Here is an 18,586-nt window from a genome sequence, read left to right on the forward strand (position 1 = left end):
AGCACTGAACTTAATGTGCTACTGGAATATTTCTTCCTGATCATTTCTTCCTTCGACAAGGAATGCTCTCCAGCTCTCAACTGCCAGTTCAAAATCTCTCAAGGGTACACTGTCATTTTCTTTCTTTTTTTTTTTTTTGTCTTTTTGCTATTTCTTTGGGCGGCTCCCATGGCATATGGAGGTTCCCAGGCTAGGGGTCGAATTGGAGCTGTAGCCACTGGCCTACGCCAGGGCCACAGCAACGCAGGTTCCGAGCCGCGTCTGCAACCTACACCACAGCTCACGGCAACGCCAGATCGTTAACCCATTGAGCAAGGGCAGGGACCGAACCCGCAACCTCATGGTTCCTAGTCGGATTCGTCAACCACTGCACCATGACGGGAACTCCTACACTGCCATTTTCATATGAGAGAAAGCTAGGTTTGGTTTCCTCTCTCTGTGGGTGTTATTTTGTAGTCCTGCTCTAGAACTGGTATGAGTGTATTCCTGAGATCGTAACTATGCCTCAGAAGACTCATAGCAGAGTGGATGCTGGCTATAGTATCCTTTTTTTTGTTGTTTGTTTTTTTGTTTTGTTTTTTTTTTTCAGGTAGAGATGAGATAAAAGAGCATGCTAAACTTAGAAAGTTTAGGAACGCAGGGAATTAAGAAAAAAAAACTGTTAAAACTAATGGGTAAAAGATGAATGGAAATAGGATATTGACATAGTCTAAAAATATCTCCCCATAAGATATGTATTAATTACAAAGGAAATATAGTAACTTTACAGTGGAGAAACCTTCAGATACCACTTTAACCAGGTGATCAAATCCATATCACCAAAGGGAGAGGCTGTTATTGCTGCCTCCTGATAGAAACAAGACAAGGGTGCCTGCTCTTGCCACTTTTCTCTAACGTTAATATTGCAGGATACAAAATTAATATGCAAAAATCTGTTGCATGTCTGTACACTAATAATGAACTATCAGAAAGAAATAAAACAATTCTGTTTATAATTGTGTCAAAAGAGTAAAATACCTAGGTGGGTAGAGATGGGATTACTGATTATTGCTGACCTTCAGAATAGCAAGAATATGTCCTGCCTGGAGATGTCCTCTCATGACACTTTGATGAGCATAGCCTCTTCTGCTATATGCCAAAATGAGTTTTCTTCCCACTCCGTCTTTGAAATGAGACATTTTCAGGATATTATGACCTTGTTTTCCTGAAAATCGAACAAAGTTTGGCAAGAACTGCCTGGCATGTGAATGTGTGTGTATTTCATAGGTGCTCTAATTAAGCCAATCGATTGTACTTGCTCCATTGGCAGCCCCTCACTACCATCATAGTCTAAAGTAGGCTATTACCATGTTTCACTGACATTTTTCTTTTTTTGTTGTTTTTTTTCATTGTCTTTTGTCTTTTTTTAGGGCCGCACCCACAGACGTTCCTAGGCTAGGGGTCTAATGGGAGCTGTTGTCGCCACCCTACGCCAGAGCCACAGCAATGCGGGATCCGAGCCGCGTCTGCAACCTACACCACAGCTCACGGCAACGGCAACGCCGGATCTTAAGCCACTGAGTGAGGCCAGGGATCGAACCCGCAACCTCATGGTTCCTAGTCAGATTCATTTCTGCTGCGCCATGACAGGAACTCCCTCAATGACATTTTTCACCCTTTACTGTCTCAAAAGACCTCATATAGCCCATGACATCTGATAGTTGCAGTTATCCAGGCAGTGGTTATGATGGGTTGTCATTCCCTGCACATGTATGAACTTGGTCTTAGCTGTTCCTGTTGTCACTTCATCTGATTTATGTCCCCAATTGGTACTACTTGTGTTGTCATTCCCAGTGTCCTTGAAGAGAGTATACTCTGGTTTGACATTAAAGAAAAAGTTCTTGTAAACACAGAATGCCAGGGACATAACAGGGGAATAAATTTGATATTAGTGAGATAAATATTTATCCTTGAGGAAATTCCATGTTTTCTTAACAAAGCAACACCAGGTGCTTTACAGAACTTTTTCTTTTTTTCAAAGGAAGATATCCACAGAGAGATGAAGCTGTATTTTTTTTATTACTGAGATATGACCAAAATAATATCTTGTCACTTGAAGCAGTGCCACTGAACCTTGACAAAATTGCCAAATCCTTCTGAATAGATGAAAGGAATTTCAGTTCATCTAGAGGCTGGTGTGACCGATTCACATGTCACGAAGGATTACAGTTAATTAAGTCATTGAGTTCATTTAATTGGCAGAGTGTTTTTCTTTCTTAGTGGTAGGAAAAAAAAATAATGGTGTATCTTACAAGTAATGGTGTCTTAGATTGGATGAAATACAGCGTATAAAATGGATTTTGTTATGAACAAGTCTATGGTAATGAGGCCTGTATCACTGGCATTCACGAGATTGAACAAAATTGTAGAGAGCTGGAAGTGAGATTTTGTTCTAGCTGGGCTTATGAAGCAGAGTGTCTTACTAAATGATTCCTTAGATAGAAATGACAAGTGACTCCAAGACTGTTTTCTTTTTTAAAAAATGTTTTGTTAGCTTACTGTGTACATGCTATGGGAAAGAGGCTCCCCTCTGTGATTGCTCATGAGCTGAAAACAGGTTCTGATGTGTTCAGTCATGGTTCCCATGGTCTGTGGGGGGGTGAAGGCTGCTGAGCCTGTGGGGGTGGGGGGGAGGGCACTGGCCCAGCTGGGATTCACTGGTGGCACAGTCTAGCATGCACTCCCTTCCCTAGAGCCCTGTGGCTCGCTAGTCTTCAGGTAAGCAGGAACATTTTTGCCAAAAAGATACTGAGGACCCTGGTCTGAGTCATTTTACTTACTGGCCTAAAGGCAGCCTCTTTAGAAGACGCCTGCTCAGATACTGCTTGTGTTTTATTATTGCCTTTAGTCATAAGGAAATTTGAGTGTGAGTCATCATTTTAAAAACAGTTCTGTGGTGGTTCCTATTTTGCTTTTAAAAAACTTCCTAACTCCTCCTTGCCTACTGGATAAGGTTCTTACTGATCCCACCCCCAGCCTATCTTCTCACTCTCATTCCTGAGCGCTCCCCCAACCCCATCCCCTCCCCTCCCTCTGCTTGCCTGGGGCTCTTTTCCGATCTGCCCCAGGGGTTATACCATTGACTTCCCGCCAGCAACAGCAACGTATCAGCGTCTGTTTCTCCACAGGCTTGCCAACAGCGCATGCTCTCACATTTGGGAATGTTTGCCAATCTGATAGATGAGAAATGTTATCTTGGTATCATTTTGCTTTGCATTTCTCTAGTTTGAGTAATGTACGTTTTGAGGGGGCAGAGTGGTACCCTTCTTGTCTTTGTGCTATTAGTTCTCCCTGGAACGTCAATAGCCTTTGACCTTCTCTCTCTCTTCCAACAAAGCCCTCCTATTTCAAATCGCAGCTAAAATAGCTCCTTGACTTTGATGCTCTGAATCTTTCAGTGTAGGATTAATTGTTTCTTCTCCTGCATTCCCTGGCATGTTACATCTAGTCCCTTCTGCACTGAAGGGAAGAGATGTACCTTGGTCTATTTCAAATTTTATCTCCATGACTAACAGTGCCTGGAAGGTTGTCGATGCTTACTAGGGATTTGTTGGATTAACTGAGTAATGATTTTAAATCAGATATGGCATGAGAAGGTATCTTGGCTTAAATTCTAATTGCAGGCTTAAAGCTCATGGGTGTACTTGCAACCTGGCTGTTTTCATTGATGATATTATAACATGATTTTCTCAAATGAGACAGTCTTCACCAAAAGGACAATGCCGAGTTTCAGAATTTTTGTAGTTTTCCAATCTTTTTTTAAAAAAGTTATAATAAATAAAAGTATCTCTGATAAAAAGCACAGCAACACTATATTATTGTGTCATTACGAAGTGCTCTCATTTTCAAAGTCCAAAGCAAATCTGTGATATGGACAAATTCAGTGTCTAATAATAATTGAAAGGCTGACCCCATAGCACTGGTCTTATAACCAATTGATATATGTTTGCCTTTGTCAGGCAAAATATTTCTGTACATAAAAGTTTGTATAAAAATTTTTTAATCTGAAAGATTTTTAAAATGTTATTTTCAAGTCTGTTAGCTAAGTGTCATACATTGAGTGATAGGACAATGGATAAGAAATATTTACCTGTTGCCGATAAAGAAATAGGAGTGCTTAATGGAAATGATAAGATTGGAAATTGCGGCTATGATGATCTGATGCTAAATTATTTTCTTTTTTCTTGTGTTATTGTAGTGATACTGGATTTCTCATTTTTGAGAGATGGTTCCTCCCTTCTTTTAAAACAGGGAAGCTGTAGCCAAGAGTGGAGGGAGGGAAGTGAGAGTGACATCTAGTATTGTCAGTATTGAGGATTAGAATAACAAAGGGCAGGGAGGTAGATGACAATCAGAAACACTGGTTTCTGAGAAAAATATGAGAGTGCATCCAAAGATAAAAACAGCCTCAGTGTTTGATTGAGCAAGGCGTAAATAAATCATAGTGTTTTTGCTCAGTGGATCAGGCAGCTGTTAAAGTGATTAGAAGAGAAGACCTTGGCGCAAAACAATAAAATATTTAATAAAACGTAAGTGAAAAAACAGATCATATATTTTTATCTACCCTATGTATGTAATTACGTATATAGAAATATATGCATTTAGAGGAGAATACATAAAAGTGAGAATTGTGGTGAGAATGTACCTTATTTGCAATTTTATTATAGTTTTTGTTATAAATGTTGTACTATAAAAAACAAAGAGAAATGCAAAGAATGTGTTCAACTCAGGAGCAAAACCAAAATAAAACAAAAAAGTAGAAAAAAAGGCCAGTCTGTCTTTCACACAGTTATTTACTGAGTCTCAGAATTTTAGAGCTGGGAATTTTGCCCCACCAGTTCTCAAACTTCCCCTTATCAGGACCTTTTTATACCACTGCCCCCCCCCCAAATGTTTGAGGACCCCAGAGAGCTTTTGTTTATGTGGGTTAGCTCAATCAGTATTTCCATAATAGAAATTAAAATTGATAAATTTTAAAATGTTAAGTCAGTTAAAAAGAACAATGATAAACCTGTTGCACACTAACATAAATAATATATTTTTATGAAAATATGTATTCCAAAGCAAAAAATTTAATGGGAAGAATGCCATTGTTTTATATTTTTTTGTAAATTTCTTTAATATTTGGCTCAATTGAAGACAGCTGGATTTTCTTATCTGCTTATCCATTCAGTCTGTTGTGATATATTGTTTTGGTTAAAGTATGGGAAGAAAATCTGGTCTCACACAGCTGTGTAGTTGGAAAAGGGAGGAATATTTTTAATAGTTTTTGCAGATCGTTGTGGATATGCCACGTTGCCTCCAGAGCACCCCACTGTACACTTATGAGAGAATGAGACTGAAAGAGGAAAGAATGTCTTGGTGTTATTATGAAAATAATTTTGACCTCATGGGTTCCCTGGAAGTGTTTGAGGAACCTCCCAGGGGAGCCTCTGACTATACATTGAGAACCACAGCTCTAGCCCGTGAGGATGAGATAACTGAAACCAGAATGTTAAGTGGCTGCTCCCAGATCACATAGCTAATGGAAGACAGAGCAGTGGGACCTCGTTCTTCTGCTTTTAGTCCTCATGCTTCGGGAGTACTTCACATTATAGTGTGAGCTTAGGACAACTTTTTATCATTGACAGCTGATGTTTGTATACTATTTGATTAGAGTCTATTTATTTTACAAAAATTTTTATTACCATTTATTTACAATATTCTGTCAATTTCTGCTGTATAGCAAAGTGACCCCAGTCATACATATGTATACCTATCTATCTATCTATCTACATATATATATCTCGCAAGTGACTAGATATGGTTCCCTGTGCTGTACAGCAGGACCTCATTGCCTACCAATTCTAAATGTAATAATTTGCATCTACTAACCCTAAACTTCCAGTCCATCCCACCCCTTCCCCCCAACCCCTTGGCAACCACAAGTCTGTTCTCCATGTCTGTGAGTCTGTTTCTGTCATGTAGATAGGTGCATCTGTGCCATATTTTAGATTCCACATGTAAGTGATATATGGTATTTGTCTTCCTCTTTCTGACTTATTTCATTTAGCATGAAAATCTCTGGTTCTATCCATGTTACTGCAAATGGCTGTAAATAATTTTTGTTCCTTTTCATGGCTGGCTATTATTTCATTGTGCATGTATACCACATTTTCTTAATCCGTTCATCTGTTGATGGACATTTAGGTTGTTTCCATGTCTTAACTATTGCGAATAGTGCTGCTATGGACATAGGGGTACATGCATCTTTTTGTTGTGAGCCACACGGGAAGTCCGACATGCATCTTTTTGAATGAAAGTTTTGTCTGGATATATGCCCAGGAGTGGGATTGCTGGGTCATATGGTAGTTCTATATGTAGTTTTCTGAAGAACCTCCATGCTGTCCTCCATAGTGGTCATACCAGTTTACATTCTCACCAACAGTGTAGGAGGGTTCCCTTTTCTCCACACCCTCTGCAGCATTCATTATTTGTAGGCTTATTAATAATAGCCATTCTGGATGGCGTGAGGTGCTACCTCATTGTAGTTACTTTCATCTTGAAGATTAAAAAACTCTATAGGGAGTTCCCATCATGGCTCAGTGGTAATGAGCCCAACTATTATCCATGAGGACATGGGTTCAATTCCTTGCTTCGCTCAGTGGGTTAAGGATCTGGAGTTGCCTGAGTTGTGGTGTAGGTCCCAAATGTGGCTCGAATCCTGCGTTGCTATGGCTGTGATGTAGGTCGGCATCTGTAGCTCCGATTTGACCCCTATTCTGGGAACTTCCATATGCTGTGGGGGTAGTAGCCCAGAAAAGACAAAAACAAAAAACAAAAAAACAAAAAAAACTTTATAAAATTCTGTGATAGGTGAATCAGACTTTTTAGGGAAAATAGCATTAGAATTATAAGTGGATTTTTAAAAATGTAATTTTTTTTTGGGTCTTTTTTGCTATTTCTTGGGCCGCTCCCGTGGCATTTGGAGGTTCCCAGGCTAGGGGTCGAATCGGAGCTGTAGCCACCAGCCTGCGCCAGAGCCACAGCAATGCGGTATCCGAGCCGCGTCTGCAACCTACACCACAACCACAGCTCATGGCAACGCCGGATCGTTAACCCACTGAGCAAGGCCAGGGACCGAACCGCAACCTCATGGTTCCTAGTCGGATTCGTTAACCACTGTGCCACTACAGGAACTCCCTAAAAATGTAATTTTTAATAAACAGAGGAAGATATAGGAATATAAAGTTATAATAAAGGATAGATAGATTTAATGTTTGTTAACCACCTCTGGCTAGCAAAAAAACTTCCTAGCATCTTCTGTCTTAATAATTTTAAGTAGAGACTTTTGAATTTCATTTTGGTTTATTGCAGTTATTTGCATATCCATAAGAAGAGGCATTTTCTGTGTCTGGACCTCCACTCAAATGTTGCGTGACTTTCTGGCTTTATTTTTAATGTTCACCCATTCCTCCCAGATTCCACTGAAATCTCAGAAACGTCAGTAACTTGGATGCCTGAGATGGAAAATATTTTGGAAAACTTTAGTCTATTTGAGTAGTCATTTCTTTTTTCTTTTTTGCTTTTTTGCTTTTTAGGGCTGCATCTGCGGCATATGAAGGTTCCCAGGCTCGGGGTCTAATCGGAGCTGTAGCTGCCCGGCCACAGCCATAGCCACTCGGGATCTGAGCCGAGCCTGTGACCTACACCACAGCTCAGGGCAACACCAGATCCTTAACCCATTGAGTGAGGCCAGGGATTGAACCCGCATCTTCATGGATACTAGGTGGATTCGTTTCTGCTGTGCCACAACAGGGACTCCTGAGTAGGCATTTCTTAAATAAACCACTGTCAATGCATGGCTATGTATAGAGGGCCTTTGTATGGTGACTTCCTACTGTTATCACTCTCTTTCAGGCTTCTGGCGTTTTTGTCAGAACCTTTCCCTCCTTCCGTTCCAAACCTGCTTATAGTCTCTGTCTTGGATGTGAGACTTTCCTTCAGATTTCTTCATTTTTAAAGTTAAAATTGCAAGTGCCTCTCTCTTGCTCTTTCTTGCTCTCCCATCCACTTTATTCTCCCTTTTCTGTTCCCTACTTAGCAGTGTTTCTTTTTTTAAAGATTATTCTCAATAAGAATGACTTCCAGTTTATATACATGGGAACGAGACTCTAACAGTTGCCCGGAAGACAGCCAGACATGAACCTGTGTGGTCTCCTGCTTGCGTGATGGGAACCGTCGTTGGGACGGTATCCTGCAGGCTCAGAGGGAAATCCTGGAGGCCGCTCTCTTCCCGACTCAACGGCACCACACCTTCTCTCCTTGCTTCCAGTTTGCGTTGACCGTTTTAGTGGTGAAAATCAATGTTCTTTTGTAATCAGCTGGCAAAGCCTTTCAGTCAGTTCTCAGCAATTTTATCTTTTCTCCCTTTTCTTTATTTCCTGAAATAAAGTTTTATGATGAAACACTACGTTTTTTTATACTCTGTTTTTCACTTCACGACAAGTGGTGGGACAGAGAAAGCAGTTACTTAGGAGAGAGGGCGATGGAAACTGCGTGCCTTTTGGCTTCACCCTGCCCCCGATCCTACATCACCCCCTCCTCACGTCGAGTGGGGCCCCAGGCCTTGGGAAAGGCCTACGGACTGGGCTGAGTCTCCTGGTCCCCTGCATTTACCCTACGTGTCCCCTCTTCTTTTGGAATACAGTTTGAAGTGAGGGCCTTGAGATCTAGGTTTCCGTTCTAGAACTCTCTCCCTGGGTTGTATGGCACTACTTTGTTCTCCTTTTTCCTTTTAGAGCTGGAAAGGTATTTTGCAGGTTAGGAGAAATAAAAAGAAAATTCATTCACTTGAAATATTAAGGATCTGTTCTACCTACATCATATGACTATTTTTCTCCTAGACATTTCTAATTTTCTTTGTCCATGTGGGACTTAATTATATCAATGTTTCACATACAGTGGAAGCTTACTGTATGTTTCTTTAAAAGAGAGAAATGAAGATGGAACAGAAAAATGCAGTCTAGCCAGGAGATGGTACACTGAAGGGAGTACTGTGATGGGCATTTGGATATTTAAGTTGTAATCTCATCCTTATGACTTGGTCTAAGTACTGCTCTGAGCTTCAGTTTTCTCTTCTATTAATGGGAAAGTTGTTAAGTGATATCTGAGCATTTGTTCCTAACACATTTTTTTTGTTTATCTTTATTTTTTTTTTTTTAGGGCCGCACCCACAGCATATGGAGATTTCCGGGCTAGGGGTTGAGTTGGAGCTACAGCTGCCCTCTTACACCTCAGCTATAGCAATGCCAGATCTAAGCTGCACCTGTGAACTCCACCACAGCTGATGGCAACTCACTGAGCCAGGCCAAGGATCTAACCCGCGTCCTTATGGATACTATGTCAGGGTCTTAACGCACTGAGCCACAGTGGAAACTTCTAGTATTTATTCGTCATTTACGTCCTAGGGCCTGGCACTGTTATGAATGCTGGAAATGTAGTAGACAACCAGATGCTCTTAATTCCTGCCCCCACTGATGTTGTACTATAATCAGGTGTGTGACATTGGTCCCCCCCCCCCCCCACTGGATAACAGAAATAGTATTTGAAGGACACTTGAGTTGTCCTGATTTGGGTGAGACCTTTACAAGTCATTTAAATGTGTTATTTCTTTATTATCTCATCTGTAAAATGAAGATGGTAATACTTAGCCTATTTATCTTACATAGTTGTTCTAAGACTCAAAATAATGTATATGGAAGTATATTTGAATATAGCAATAGTGGTTATAGCATGGGAGAGTGTGTAGTAATCTGTAGGAATGCAAAATATTTATTTTGCTATAAGATTTCCAGTGTAATTCATTACAGCTTTGTTGGGAGAATCCTAAGTAATGTAATCGTGGAGTTTAAAGATACTTAGAAAATAAAAAGTGCATTTGTTTTTCTTCTCTTCACAGAAAAAGATAATGCTAAATATGTTTTTAGACACAATGATGGCCGATCCTCCTCCCCAGTGCCTTGTCTGGCTACCTCTCATGCATAGGCTTGCTCATGTTGAGAATGGTAAGCGCAGTTTTTATCATTCTGTTTCTCATGCATTATGAAGTATATGAACTGACAGTATTTGTAATGTCCATAGCTGTTATCATTGAAAATTATAGTGGAGGAGTTCCCGTCGTGGCGCAGCGGTTAACGAATCCGACTAGGAACCATGAGGTTGCAGGTTCGGTCCCTGCCCTTCCTCAGTGGGTTAACAATCCGGCGTTGCCGTGAGCTGTGGTGTAGGTTGCAGACGCGGCTCGGATCCCAAGTTGCTGTGGCTCTGGTGTAGGCCGGAGACTACAGCTCCGATTCAACCCCTAGCCTGGGAACCTCCGTATGCCGTGGGAGCAGCCCAAGAAATAGCAAAAAGACAAAAAAAAAAAAAAGAAAAAAAAAAGAAAATTATAGTGGATATTTGCTGGCCCTCCATCATTTGAATTTGTGGTTTTAGCTTTCAAAAGAGGAATATTTATTTCTCAAAAAAAAAAAAAAAAAAGAGAAAAGAGTTATTACTTGGATAGGATACCAAAAGGTAGTAATATCAGGTCATAAAACTTTGTGGTTCAAACTCTCGGCTTTCCCCTCAAGATTCCAGATGGGTGTTTTCTTCTTGAACCCACCTGACTTAGCCATGCTTCCTTTTTCCCTTCAATTTATGAAAAACATGGCTCCAAAAAATTGGATATGTTCAATATCAACCACTAAAACTAAAATTATTTTGGAATAATTTAAAGGAAAATAGCTAAGATAGAATTTGGTACGACTGGGTTTCACCCGTATTCAGTTTTTTCCTTTACTGTTGAATTACTCTCAGTGTCCTTCCCAGTAACTTGACTTAAATCTTTGTTTTGCTTGGGATCGAAATGATACTTATCTCTTAGGGATTTCTTACATTTTTCTGTTGTTGCTATCAGTTTATCTCCTTGTTTAGGTTGTTCGAGTTCATTAAAGAAAAGGCCCTCATCTTTCTCTGGAACCTCCCTTCTCACAAGGCTCTTGCCTGTCTTCATTCCACAAAAGGAGTGATAGCCAAGAGGCACTGAAAGGCAGAGTCCTCTTTCTTTATTTTGTAAGAATGAGAGAACCCTGGCGTTCTCTTGTGGTACCCTGGGTTAAGGATGCAGCATTGTCACTGCGGAGGCTCAGGTCACTGCTCTGCCATGGGTTCCGTCCCTGGCCCAGGAACTTCCACATGCCAAGGGCAAGGACACACACACACACACACACAAACATACACACACACACACAAGAACTTCCACATGCCAAGGGCAAGGACACACACACACACACACACACACACCAATTTACAAGAATGAGAGAACTCTAACATGGTCTTTTTATTTTCTCCCCTTCCTTTTCATGCCATTAAAACAAAACAAAACACAACAACAAACCTCTCAGCCTTTTGTCCACTTACGGCTTGAGTTCACAAGTCCTTAGATTCAGGATTATTTTCCTAAAGTTCTGGAATCTCTCGAGAAGATTAAAACAGCTAAATTTTTTAACAGAATTTTTGGATAGAGATTTATACTGTCAAATGATTACAGTATTATTGGGAGTTCCTGTCGTGGCTCCGCAGAAACGAATCTGATTAGTATCCATGAGGACACAGGTTCATCCCTGGCCTCCCCCAGTGGGTTGAGGATCCAGCGTTGCCGTGAGCTGTGGTGTAGGCCGGCAGTTACAGCTCTGATTTGACCCCTAGCCTGGGAACTTCCGTATGCCGTGGGTGCAGCCCTAAAAAAGACCCCAAAAAAATTATTACAGTATTATTGGTTCTTTGGGATGGGCAGGACTTTTATAGCCATGAATGTTTTAGTAGTTTCATATCTAGTTCATTTTCATAAAGGGATCATTTCGTATCTGCTATACCAAGTAGAGAATCTCATTTGTTAAGATGCATTGTTATCCATGTGAACATTTCATTGCGACTTTGTATGTGGTATATTATTTACCAATTCCTTGCTTATGTGGTTAGTGATACCATTTTTCTCAGAAACAGAAATATTATGAAATCATTGAAATATCTGGAAATAAAACATATTAACTGTCACAGTAACATCTGTCTGCAGATCTACATTTTTTTAGTGGGAAACACATTCTAAAGTTAGGGTATTTCTAGAGGTTTTTTTTGTTTGAGCCCTTTACTTCCTATGAAGTGTGTCATCTTGAATTGTATTAAAGTTACTATTCATGAGGACAAATATTTGCCTAAGTAAAAGCGGTACGTTTTATATTGGTTTCCTAATCCAAGTCTATTCTATATAAGAAGATAACCACCACATGAAGCAGTCTTCCGAAAAGAATACTTTTACCAAAACCTGGCCTTATTTAGCACACTTGTTGATCCTGTCCCCGTTCTGCTTCTCTGCTCTTCCACCTGGTCGCCCATCCCACTGACCGGTGTGAGCACTGACTCTCGACTGGTTTAGAAGAGAAGAAAAATCATGTGAACATACACATTCAACTAAAATTACCAGAATATATTTAATATTACTATTGCTATGCATATATCAATATTATCCCAGATTATTGCACAAAATCATAAATATTGGCTGCACGGGTGTTCACTGCATTGATGTTGGGAGTATATCCTCTGGCAGAACTCTGCTAGATTGTATAGTTTTAACGTCAAGCACAGACTCTTTTTAGCATGTTCATTATTCCTTAGAAATATTTGATGACAAATTTAAATTTCTTATAGGAAGTATAGCCTTTGCATTTCTCATTCTAGATTTTACTTTTCTGTTATTCTTTAGTGATCTTGTTATATTATTTTACTCACCAGTTCTCAGGTTTTGCTGTTGTTATTGTTTGTTTTGAATCTTTTTTGGGGGGGGCCATACCTGGAGCGTGTGGAAGTTCCCAGTCCAGGGATGGAACCCGTGCTGCAGTTGTGGCAACACCAGATCCTCAACTGGCTGTGCCACAAGGGAGTTTCCTGTTTTGAGGAAATCTTGATTCTGCAGTTAATATGCATTTTTGGAAGCAGGACTAAAAGTCTTTATCATTGAGATAAGATTGCCTTTGTATACATAGTGCAGAAAGAGTTGTTCTGTGAAGATTTGATTATTATATCCTTCTTTCCTGTTGACTTTTATTTCTTGTGTTCAGAATTGAATTGCCAGAGGGAACCATTATGCTAACAACATTTAGAAGTATAAATAATCTGTAATGTACAGTTGTGATTTATTGGTGATTTATTGTTCATGTTCCAGTCAGTGAACTGGACTTTCAGGCTATAAGAGAACCCCAGTAACCCCTATAAACCCTGACTGCCACTTGCCAGCTTTTCATGAGGTCAGATGCTGTGTGGAGAAGAGAGCTTTCCTTCCTCCAAATCACTGCCCCTTCGGTAGTTAGAGTATTTTATGCTGATACTTAAGAGTTCTTACCTAAAACTAATGCCTTTTTTTTTTTTTTTTTTGGCCACACCTGCAGCAGGGATCAGACCTGCACAATAGCAGTGACCTGTGCCACTGCAGTGACAATACTGCATCCTTAACCAGCTGTGCCACAAGGGAACTCTCTAAAACTAGTATTTTGATATGACTAGCCTTACTTTTTTACTAGTTACCATTTCTGCCAGGTATTTAGTAGTGTTTAATTCAGCCAACATTTGAAGGCTTCAGTCCAAGGTACTGTGTAAAATACCATTTGACAGGTAACAGAGACACATAGCATGTCGTCTTGGTTCTCACGGATTTGATGTTAGTGACGGAAACAAAAAAGTACACCCATCTACATCTCTTAATAGGTTTGCAGAGAAACTGTGGAGTGAAAGTGTCTCTCCTCCTTACTTGTATGTTAACCTAAACCTTGAGACATGAATGTTATTTTAAAGAAGGAAATTCCTTGTCTTCTAAGGTGGATTGTAATCTTTTCTAAATTGAAAATTTTGTTCTCATTTATTGTCTTTTTGTTCTGGCAAGTGGCTGTTCTAGCTAAATAGAGGAGTTCAGATTCCGCAGTTCTAGTTTTGTTTTCACCTTTGCTTTTACGTTATATTTGGTTTTCCACTGTATTGACTTTATCTCCAAATGAAAATGACCTCTTTCTCCCTCTGACCCCCCGACCTCGCAAGTCTTCCATCCCGTGGAGTGCTCCTATTGCCGCTGCGAGAGTATGATGGGTTTCCGGTACCGATGCCAGCAGTGCCACAACTACCAGCTCTGCCAAAATTGCTTTTGGCGTGGTCATGCCAGTGGCCCGCACAGCAACCAACACCAGATGAAGGAGCATTCCTCCTGGGTAACTGCTTTGTGTCTCAGTCTCTGTCCCCAACGCTTATCTTTTTCATCAATAGTCGCTTGAGGGTCACTTTCCTAATAGACGCCTACCAGATAAGAAAGTGGCGTAAGAAAATGCTAACACTTACATTTAGGACAAAGGTTGCTGCTGTGTTGTGCTTCCTCTCTTAATTTGAAAATCAGAGTTTTTAAAGTTCTGGGAGACGAAGGTATTATTACATCTGACACAGTCCCTTTTATTCAGTAAAATGGAATGTGAAGTGCTCCCTTTCCAAGTGTCGTCTTCTTGTAAAATTATACTGGAGATACTATTCCCCACCTCAAAAGACTTACTCTCTGAGCTTTAAGGAAACTTCAAAGTTGTTTTTTTCAAGCAAATTTTCTTGATGCTTATAGGTTTAGATGTTGCAAAGAAAGCTGCATGAAATGAAGGATATAATTGTTTAATCTCTAAAGAGGGGAAATAACTGTGTTGTACAATTGCCACATTGATGTCCTTACTTTCAGAAGTCGTCTTTTAAATAACAATATTTGAATGAAGGGCGACATCTAATTTTTCTGCGGTGTTTATAAATCATGTAACAAGTTTAGCATCATTCATTTTTTTCTTCCCTTCTCTCAGTTTATTTCCAGAGTTGTATTTATTTATTTATTTATATAGTCTTTTTGCTTTTTTCTGGGACCGTAGCATATGGAGTTTCCCAGGCTAGGGGTTGGGTCGAATCGGAGCTGTAGCCTCCAGCCTACACCACAGCCACAGCAGCGCGGGATCCGAGCCCTGTCTGTGACCTACACCACAGCTCACGGCAATGCCGGATCCTTAACCCACTGAGCAAGGCCAGGGATCGAACCTGCAACTTCATGGTTCCTAGTCGGATTCTTTAACCACTGTGCCATGACGGGGAACTCCTATTTCCAGAGTTTTAGAAATGCCATACTTTTATTTCCAAACGGTTGTTTTAGCCTTGTTTTTAAAACCTTTTCCTCTAGTGTTGGCTGGTTGGTTGGTTTGCTAAAAGGTAGAAAAATACTCAGGGTAATAGGTATAATTCAGGATCTAAATTCTTAAGCCTGGCCATCCTACTGGATTTTAAGTATTAGAGAACTTCGAAGCAAGGGTTTTTTCCTTTTTTCTTCTAGTTAACCTTCTTAAACTCAACCAAGAAAAAAAAGCAAGTAAGTTCATATCAGAGATTAGTTAAAAACAAAAAATGAACTTTAATCAAGTGTATACTTCCTACAATCTCTGACAATGTGTTAGAGATACTTTTTTTTTTTATTAAATAGGTTTTCAGTTGCAATTAAACCATAAAATTGTATTAAACTGAACATTTTATCCTGGGTCTTATTATTTTGTAAATTCCAATATTTTTTGGTTGAGGAGTCATTATTTTAAATTTTTTAAACAAACAAACAAAAAAAAAACCAGTATTAACTTTTTTTGACTTTTTAGGGCTGCACCTGCATTATATGGAGGTTCCCAGGCTAGGGGTCCAATCGGAGCTACAGCTCCTGGCCTACACGCCAGAATCCCTGCCGCGTCTGTGACCTACACCATAGCTCCTGGCAAAGCTGGATTCTTAACCAACTGAGCAAGGCCAGGGATTGAGCCCGCCACCTCATGGCTCCTAGTTGGATTTGTTAACCGCTGAGCCACAACGGGAACTCCAAACACCAGTATTTTCTTCTCTTTTTCATTGACTGGAGAGAATTTACAGATTTTCAAATTTTGACTTTTTCTTAAGTGTCCCACTTTGTTAACTGACACTATGTTAATATTTTCAACTGTTTTTTTGCTTAGTCTGACTCTGTACACTGAGATAGATAGCTCTTTGCGTTGTTTCCTTTCATAATGATCGAATTCTCTGGAACGTACCCACTGAAAATTCTTATTCTAGATGTTGGAGCTAGGAGAATGAGGAACTTCTTTTTCACTTTAGTTTGAACTTGCTCATTTAGCTAATTTAAAACCTGTATAGAAATGGGAATTTTGGAGTTCCCGTCATGGCTCAGTGGTTAACAAACCCAACTACCATCCATGAGGATGCGGGTTCGATCCCTGGTCTCGTTCAGTGGGCTAAGCATCTGGCATTGCCATGAGCTGTAGTGTAGGTCGTAGACGCGGCTCAGATTCCACATTGCTCTGGCTATGGCTGTGGTCCATACCTCCGATTGGACTGGGAACCTCCATATGCCACAGGTGTGGCCCTAAAAAGACAAAAAAAAAAAAGAAAGAAAAAAATGGGAATTTTACATTTATTTAAAGGTAAGTGACTGTTTGAATATTGCTTTATGATATACAAAGCAGTTTTTCATATAGTCTGTTGAACTTTTTCATTAATCTATAGCATACATAAAGTATAAAAATCATAGGTGAATTGTTTCTTTTTTATCCTTGCAGCGCTGTTGTGAACTATGTCTTATCCCCATCTATTGTTATTTTTATTTCAGCTTTTTTTTTTTAGTTTGTTAATTCATTTTTATTATAATGACTTAAGAATTCAGGAAAAATTGGGTATTATTAGCATGCATAATTTTGAAGCTGGTATCTTAAATGTATTAGTTCTGAATTTTGATGCATTATGTATGGTGGATGCATACTGGTAAGGTTTTTTAGCAGTGTGTGTGTGTGTGTGTGTGTGTGTGTGTGTGTGTGTGTGTGTGTGTGTGTGTAAGACTAGGGCTCTATGTGCAGTGCCCCTGTTCTTTGAGGATGATGTGAGTAAAAAGCTTCCACTGAACAAAAAGAAGTCTGATCAGTTTAATAGTAATTTCTTTGAAGATCATCCACAGTGTTTATACTAATATATAATATATATGTACACACATATATGTATTTAATTCTGTTTATACTAATATAATTGTGCTTATACTTAAATATATATATATATGATTCTGACTTCAGTTTAATTGTAGAAATAGAAATTACAGAATTTAGCACAGAGAACAATATCACAACACTAATGATTGTAATAATCATACCACTAACCATAACAAATAATATTTGAGTAATGAGCTAGTTATATCCTTCCATGCTTTGAGGACATTACTTTTTTAAAAAAATATTTTTTGTGCTAATATTTTGAATGAATGTTTCTCTGTGTTCATGAAAGATGAATTTAGTGTGCATTTAACCAGTTTATATATGAATTTGCATTGTAGATTTGATACATGTAGTATTGGTGCTTGGAAGTTTATATGATTTTTTGAAAAGTTTCTGTTTAGTGTTTTATCTAAGTAACTATGCAGTATAATTCATTATTGTTTTAGTCATCTATCCATTCATATGCCTTTATTATAGGAAAAATTTCCATATGGTACCATACCTGTAATTCATTCTGTCCGTTTGTTATTTATTCAGGAGATATTTTTTGAGCACCTGCTATGTCCCAGGCACTATACAAGCATGTGAGATACATTTTTTAACAAACCAAAGATTCCTACCCTGGTGGAGCTTAAATTTTAAGCGCTATTAAAAGAGGCCACTGGGGCTCATCAAACATCACTCTTTTCCTGTGCTTGCTGGGCATACATCTAGACTAACTTTCTCAGCCCCATTGGATCCAAAAGGACCACGTGACTAGCTCTTACCAGTGGAATGTGATCAGAGTGATGTGTGTCTTCCCAGAACAAGAGTGTTAATAGCTGGGTGCCTTTTCTGTCCTCTCTATCAGCTTGGTGGAGAGAATGTCATCAGGACCCCGAGAGGGTGAAACCACAACAGGAGAGGAGTCTGGGTCCTTAAGCAACGAGTGGAGAAGAATATCTTGCCAACCCGGGTGACTGCTGGGAGCAAGGGAGAAACTTTGTGTTAAGCTAACTGAGGTTCTAGTTTTTGCTACAGTTGTTGGTACTGGAAGTGGAGTGCTGTTAAAACAAAATCTTAAAATTTGTTTCATTGGCTTAGAAGTCAGCGCACTGATATTGGAGATGAGAAGGAAGCCCAGGCTCTGCAGTGGTGACCAGTTTGGTAAATTTGTCATCCATGATAGGTTAGAAGAACTGCTTCGTGCCAAGTGAACTCTAGGTCAGATGTTGGAAAAGATCAGACTGCGGGTTGGCTGTTGTGGTAGGGTATTACCAGAAGGGGATGAGCTTAAGAAGGAATTGGCTAATTTTCAAGGAAAAAAAATGAAAGGGAATAGAGAAAGTTCTGACAGTTGGGACAGTGAAAGGAAAAATAGATGCTTCTAAAGAGCAAGAGATAAGAGCCAGAAAGGCTTTTGAGAACAATCAAAAAAAAAGTGACTCAGTCCCATGGCAAAGATCAGA

The 18,586-nt window shown here is 39.6% G+C and overlaps 1 protein-coding gene across 30 annotated transcripts in view; it reads left to right on the forward strand.

Moving 5' to 3' along the window:
- The window catches only part of DTNB (dystrobrevin beta), a 247,849-nt gene that overhangs the window by 80,771 nt on the left and 148,492 nt on the right, over positions 1-18,586 (forward strand). For all 30 annotated transcript variants that reach the window (XR_002342818.1, XR_002342817.1, XR_002342819.1 and 27 more), the window contains 2 exons: positions 9,980-10,085; positions 14,149-14,315. Coding sequence is in view for 26 of the 30 variants with exons in the window: in XM_021087742.1 (XP_020943401.1) it covers positions 9,980-10,085; positions 14,149-14,315 (273 nt within the window). In the remaining 4 variants the exon portion in view is untranslated. The remainder of the gene's footprint in view (positions 1-9,979; positions 10,086-14,148; positions 14,316-18,586) is intronic.

The sequence above is a fragment of the Sus scrofa genome, chromosome 3 (genome assembly GCF_000003025.6).
Source record: "Sus scrofa isolate TJ Tabasco breed Duroc chromosome 3, Sscrofa11.1, whole genome shotgun sequence".
Taxonomy (NCBI): domain Eukaryota; kingdom Metazoa; phylum Chordata; class Mammalia; order Artiodactyla; family Suidae; genus Sus; species Sus scrofa.